At 39.9% G+C, this 7,520-nt stretch overlaps 1 protein-coding gene across 1 annotated transcript in view; it reads right to left on the minus strand.

The window, feature by feature from the left end:
* LOC142210170 (sialic acid-binding Ig-like lectin 13) overlaps nt 1–981 on the minus strand; it is a 105,144-nt gene extending 104,163 nt beyond the window's left edge. The window contains exon 1 of the mRNA XM_075279195.1: nt 906–981. Coding sequence (XP_075135296.1) covers nt 906–981 — 76 coding nt within the window. The remainder of the gene's footprint in view (nt 1–905) is intronic.
* Nucleotides 982–7,520: the final 6,539 nt, after the last annotated feature.

The raw sequence follows: 7,520 nt of genomic DNA on the forward strand, positions 1-7,520 counted from the left end.
AAGTGCACAGTTGTCTGATTTCAAGAAAGGGGTCATTGTGGGGACCACAGAAATGGTACAACATCTCCAGATTTGTCTTCTATTGAACACATCTAGGACATTATTGATGGACAATTGTGTTGGAACTATCAACAGTTAATCTTGATGATTTGTGGCCCAATATGTGGCATAACGTTCCTAAGACAACCATTAATAACCTCATGGATAGCTTGCAAAGGCGTGTAAGTGCTTGGATCCCAACAGGGGGCGCTCATACTCCACACTGAATAAATTGAAACATTTCAGATATTTTGTTTCCATTTTCTATCATTATATCAGTAACTTGTCTCTCAATCCTGGGATTTACAGAATTTCAAAATTTCCCCTTTTCGGTGTTGCAATTTCAATGTTGCGGAGTGTAAAACATGAAATATCAGGGGAGGTAAGAGATCCTCTTTAATTGTAATGTCCCTTTAAGAGTTTTTTATTTTATGAAGGACAAGGTGCTGTGGGTCTCTGAATATAAAACCATTAACCCTTCTATTACTGGAATCACTCTTACAAGAACACGCTGAGTTATTTCACAAAACAGAATTCTAATTAACTCTTTCCACATCCTGGTCCAGTGATGATGTCTTGCCATAGGGATAATATGGGACACAATTACAGGCAATGATCGGCTCAGCAGTGACCTGCGCTAAGCTTGGGACATCATTGCACAATGGCCGGGGATCGGGGAACGTTGGTCAGGGAGCTATCGGGGATCCAAGAGGTGAGAAATGATCTTGTAATTCTTATACATCGATCTGAGCCAGTTTTCATAACTAAGAATTTTGCTGATGAACCCCTTTAAGAGCAGCTCATATTCTAGTAAGACAAAGTACTTAGTAATATATCATATATTCTTACACAGAGATGATACTTACTGCTCCACAGATGACACTGGATCAATAGGAAGGCCAAATAATAATCCAAGAAAAAACAACCATTTTTAACCCCCATATTTTGGTTTACAAAGGTGTATCCTCCAGGGCCTAGGGGAAATGTATAGGAGAGAGAATGATGGGAATGTGATAACATTTCTTTCACACGTGTACATCGAATGTCCATATTTGAATCCCATTTAGATATTAGCAAAATTTCTGTATGGAATTAATCTACATAAAAAGTAAGTTAAAGGGGTTTTCCAACTTCCAAAAATTCTCTACGAATACCTCAACTGATGTCCTAAATCCTCACTGGTGATCCATCTGGTGGTTAGAGATGAGCGAGTAGTACTGGATCGAGTAGGTATTCAATCGAATACTACGGTATTCGAAATACTTGTACTCGATCGAGTACCACGCGCTATTCGAATGGAAAAGTTTGATGCAGAACCAGCATTGATTGGCCGAATGCTATACAGTTGGCCAATCAACGCTGGTTCTTCTCCTACCTTTAGAAGTCTTCTCCGTGCAGCTTCCCCGTGGCGTCTTCCGGCTCTGAATTCACTCTGCCAGGCATGGGGCCTGGGCAGAACCGACTGCGCATGCCCACACTAATAGAAAATGGCCTCTTACAGTCAAAGCAGCCATTTTCTTGTAGCGCAGACATGCGCAGTTGGCTCTGCCTAGGCCCGATGCCTGACAGAGTGAATTCAGAGCTGGAAGACACCGAGGGGACGCTGCACGGAGAAGACTTCTAAAGGTAGGAGAAGAACCAGCGTTGATTGGCTGACTGTATAGCATTCTGCCAATCAACTCTGGTTCTGCATCGAATTTTTCCATTCGAATAGCGAGTAGTGTTCAATCGAGTACGAGTATTTTGAATACCGTAGTATTCGATCGAATACCTACTCGCTCATCTCTATCAACTACCCTGCAGTATCTCATGTTCTTGGCATGTTTACTTACCTTGTGTTATCCTATGCGGCACATCCTCTTACGTTTCCCGTTCTTTATTGTCCACCTTCCATTCCTATATACATCATTCCATTTTTTGCTCTCTTATTGGATTTCTTTGGACTCCTAGTTGATGTCTAATCTCTACTAAGTCTTTGCATGGACTGGAAACTTACCTGTAAACTAAAATACAGAAGTAAATTGCGAGGATGAAGACATTTCCCTTATTTCCTGAGTTTTGCTTAGGCTCATAACCACAAGGAACTGACTGTACTCAGTATTACTCCACCATGTAACTGTAGCGGTTTACTTAGTCTTGTTAGGATTGTCCTTCTATAGATCCCAGTAATCTCATTAATTGTGTTCTAGACAGCTTGGCCATTTCTCTATTTCCCATATACTCGTATAAGGTGGTGCCATTGACCCTTACAAGGGTTTGTTACTATTCATAGGAGGAAGACCAGGAGACAGCGATCCATTAGAGAAGTTCTCCATTTGAACCAGTCATGTTTCATTGGGAATGAACCTGATAACACCCTGATCTATTACGGAAAGTGAGAAGAGGTTATCATTTGTAGTATACAAGAAGAAAAAGTTTTCCATCACCAGGAGCAAAACAGTAACAATGAGAAGAATCTGCAGAACTGATTATATGCTAAATAGTTGCAAGTCAAATTTATGTATGAGATAGCCAAGAGGGTTGTCTCACATTCCGAGCTGTAGTGGATGGGGAGATCTGGAGCTTGAACGTCACAAGTACAAAACATTGTTACCCTTTTGCTCATCAGTATATGTCTGAATAAGGAAAACAGTTTGTCCATTTGGGATAGTCTCTTTATCTGGGATCTACCATTCAATGTAGACAATATGGCTGCTCATGAAAAGTCATCAGAATTTAGCATATTGAACTGTCAACAGGAAATTTACAATATTGTTCAAAAAAATTTAGAAGGTATGGAAAAAATATGCTACAACGTAAGAATGCTTTTAAGGAAATAGAAGGGTGTAATAGTATATTTTTGTCAATTAAGATAATTAAGTGATTAAAAAAAATAGAAATGTAAATCTCATCAATATTTGGTGTGACCTTTGCAGGAGGAGTCCTGGAAGTGATAATCCAGCTTCCATAGATATAGCCCTGAACTCAACATCATCCAGTCTGTCTGGGATGACATGAAGAGACAGATGGATTGGAGCAAGCAACATCCAGAGAAGATCTGTATTTGGTTCTCCAAGATGGCGGCGGGAACAACCTCTCTGCCGAGTTCTGCCAAAATCTGTCTGCAAGTACCAGGAAGAACTGATGGGAGGCAAAGAACAAATATTGATAGGATTTATATTTCCCTTTTCTTACCTGGATATAGTATCAGCAGCTACATTGTAACAAAAGGTATTGAGTACATACAAGGTTAGTACATAGTGGTCTAGCCCAAAATGCCAATAAAATTACATTTTCTGTAGGGGTTGTGTAGTTTTGGGATTTTGGAGGAGGACCGCAGTTTTATTTTCGGTCTTGGTGCTGTTCTTTTTTTTTTTACTTTTTCTTTCACTTTTTAGTATATTTGTCCTTTGTATTTGTTCATTTATATTTTGTGTATCATATATATCTATACAAGTTTATTGGGGGGTTACAGGGCGAAAGCAACGTCATGACCCACACTGCAGAACTCAGGTGCTCTGTAGCCTCCACACACTAAGGGCCCGTTCACACAGAGTAAAATATATGTGTAAAATTAAGACAGTATTATTGTCACTTCCTGATCTGTATACTTTTTGCTTACATCTCTATCACTCTTGTATTATGTGCTAGATAACATACAGAGAAGCAGCGATGCTTCAGCTATCCCATGATGTTGGGCAGTCTGCCATCAGTTAATGTAATAATATTTGCACAATATAGAATGACACAATTTACACTTGCACAAATTTACGAAAATTAATGTAACAAACAATCTTATACAATGTATGATTAGTCTAAGCAGTTCTAATATACATGCACTATGGTTTACTATATACTAGCAGAAAGACTCAGCTTTGCACGGGTATATTAAATTTTTTGTTTGTGTAGTGGTCCCATAAGAATTGGCCAGTTTTGCACTGGTGTATTTTGTATGTTGTTTCTGTGTGTGTCCATAAGTGTCAGGTGATCATGTGCATCTGAGTCTGAATATCAGTGAAAAACCTGTGATTGGTTGTTATGGATACCTGGAGTAAAGCTGTGTGTATGTGAGCTTGTGTAAGAGTGTCATCCACAGTGCCCTGCCCCTTTAAAGCTGACCTACAGCAATGAAGACAAATGGCTGGGTTGTTATGGAAACCTGGAGTAAAACTCTGTGTATGTGACCTTGCATAATAATGTCTTCCACAGCACTCTGCCCATTCAAAGATGACCTACAACAGTGAAGAAAAGTGGCTGGGTTGTATTGGAAACTGGAAGTAATGCTGTTTACATGTGGACACTAAGCACCTGTGTATGGCAATTGGAGTGAAAGACTTCAAGCTTTGTATTGGCTAATTCAGGTCATTGTTTTGAGAATACTGTATAATCATCTAATCATCTGATGTGTGATACTGTGTGCTGAGCTGTGTATCTAATCATCTGACGTGTGCTGAGCTGTGTATCTAATTCTCTGATGTGTGTTGGTGTGTGCTGAGCTGTGTATGTAATCCTCTGATGTGTGATACTGTGCTGAGCTGTGTATCCAATACTCTGATGTGTGATACTGTGTGCTGAGCATAGTATATAATCATCTGATGTGTGATGCTGTGTGCTGAGCTGTGTATCTAATCCTCTGACGTGTGCTGAGCTATGTATCTAATCCTCTGATGTGTGATACTGTGCTGAGCTTTGTATCCAATACTCTGATGTGTGTTAGTGTGTGCTGTGCTTTCTTTTTAAACCTCTGATGTATCTTGGTTTGGATATCAGTGTTGGATACACCTGGAGTAAAGCTGTGTGCATGTGGAGTGATCATGTGTATGGCAGTTGGAATATGAGTGAAAGACTTGCAGGTTTGTATTGCTAATGCAAGTCATTGATTTGGGAACACCGTATCTCCAGAACAGTATGTCTGAAAGAGTTGAGACCCAACCTAAAACCTTCCCGGACGCCTGATGTATCTGCATGCCAAATTTGGTGAAGATTAGTCCATTCTTGTGGTCCCGCATAAAGAACAGACAGAAAGACAGAAACTCATTTTTATATATTTCAGAGATATATTTTGCACTGGGCACGTTATTCGCTTAGGTTGTTCTTATTAATCTTATCTTATTAATTGTATAATTAATCCTTTTAATCTTTATCATCAGATACTTTTGTTTTCATTTATGCCCATTCTGTATTTTTCCCATCTCTTTGTGGAGCCATTGATATACATTCTGGAGATATCGCTATATACTAGGTGATCCTTGGCCTGCATTTAGCTGGTATCTATTGACTTCAATGCTTTTGATATTTGCTCTAATATGTATTGAAATCCATTTTGTTATTTATGTTTAACTATCTCCATTGATATCTTTCTCTACAATCATGTACATACAGATCGCGCATGCGCAGCTATAGTTATTTGAGGCTAATTCTTCTCCTTATATATTATGGCTATGCACATAACTTGCATGTCCTAAGCCAATGATGTGTCTCCTGGTAACACACAGGAAGTTTTCTGTCCATTATACTGATGAGCAAAAGGGTAACAATGTTCTGAACTTGTGACTTTCAGGCTCCAGATCTCACCATTCACTACAGCTTTGAACTTGCAACTACTTGTCATGTAACTGCGTTGTTGCTGTTTTGCTCCAAAATGTAACTTTAATTTTTATTATTTTGTAAAATCCACCTTTTGCATTCAACACTTCCTGACTCTTTCTGAGCATTTCTCGACTGAAACTGGTTCCGGGTCTCTTACACTTTCCCAATGTTGTTGCACTCTGGTCAATGCACTTGGATATAAATAGAGCTTTTTCTTCCATTCTACCCCCAAGTGTTGAATTGGGTTGAGGTCGGGGGCTGTGGGGTCAATCCAACTCCTCTGCTTCATTGTCATTGAACTATTTCTTTGCTGTGCTTGGGGTCATTGTCCTGCTGGAACACTATGTCATCCTCTTCATACCCATAGTGCTCTACTGTACTAATTTCAGATTTTTTTTCTGCAATGTTTGGATGGAATTATCCAGAATCCCATCCACTTTGCAGGTAATGTTTGTTGCATTTTCGCAATGTGGTGCCCGGCTTTACAATTTTCAACCTACTTATCTATAAATATAATCTGACAAACCCAAAATTGACAAATTATTATAGAAATAAGCCTTGAAACGAATTGAACAAAATGCTAAATTCTAAAATTTGAAATTCAAAATACCAAAAACACAAAGTCATTGAACCTAAAAATCTACAGTGGCTGACGGAACTTTCCATTCTTAAAGGGCTTTTCTTTTCAACATAACCGTATATACATTTCTAGAAAATTAAAATTTAAACATTTTTGCAAATACAAGTAATTGAAAAATTTGCAGTTTTAAAGATTTCCTTTAAATATCTTTTGTGATGACATTTTTGTCTTGATTGGTTGCCATTGGACATGACCATGAATGCAGGAATACTTCCATGTCAGGTCCCCTGAGGACACTGTACTGTCTGTGTCAGGCATTTGAAGAAGTTATTTGGTTATTTCCTAAAATATGCAACATCCCCAATTGCAAAATATTGCATTTATGATTCTGAGCTGACACTGTTGTGTTCCCGTAGATAGGATGACCCATTATGGAGCAAGGCTTTGGCCGGCACAGAAACCTTTTAAAAATTGGTGAAAGAAATAATTCTTAAATATCCACAATGGAAATGTCTTAGTGATGTAATGGAGATCACATGATCTGTGACACACTAGCTCTATGTATTATCCAACATTCCCATCAATAATCCAAAAATATATGAAGTTCTGCCAATTTCATGTAATTGTACTGGACATTTGTTCTGGTGCAATACTGTATCATCCGAGGTGAGTAAGAGGGTCAGTGATGTCTGTGGTCCGAAACCCCTGAGAAGAAGCAGACACGTAGGAAACTTTAACTTTATTTTCTGCTGGCACACAGTGTGATGGTTACAGTCTCTAGTGGCGCACAGTGTGACGGTTACAGTCTCTGGTGGCACACAGTGCGATGGTCACAGTCTCCGCTGGCGCACAGTGTAATGGTCACAGTCTCCGCTGGCACACAGTGTAATGGTCACAGTCTCTTCTGGCACACATTGTAATGATCACAGTCTCTGCTGGCCCACAGTGTGATGGTTACAGTCTCTGGTAGCACACAGTGTAATGGTCACAGTCTCTAGTGGCACACAGTGCAATGGTCACAGTCTCTGGTGGCACACAGTGCAATGGTTACAGTCTCTAGTGGCACAGTATAATGGTCACGGTCTCTGGTGGCACACAGTGCGATGGTCACAGTCTCTAGTGGCACAGTATAATGGTCACGGTCTCTGGTGGCACACAGTGCGATGGTCACAGTCTCTGGTGGCACACAGTGCGATGGTCACAGTCTCTGGTGGCACACAGTGCGATGGTCACAGTCTTTGCTGGCACACAGTGCGATGGTCACAGTCTCTGTTGGCACACAGTGTAATGGTTACAGTCTGTTGGCACACAGTGTAATGGTCACAGTCTCTGT

This window comes from Leptodactylus fuscus, chromosome 6 (assembly GCF_031893055.1).
Source record: "Leptodactylus fuscus isolate aLepFus1 chromosome 6, aLepFus1.hap2, whole genome shotgun sequence".
Lineage (NCBI taxonomy): Eukaryota > Metazoa > Chordata > Amphibia > Anura > Leptodactylidae > Leptodactylus > Leptodactylus fuscus.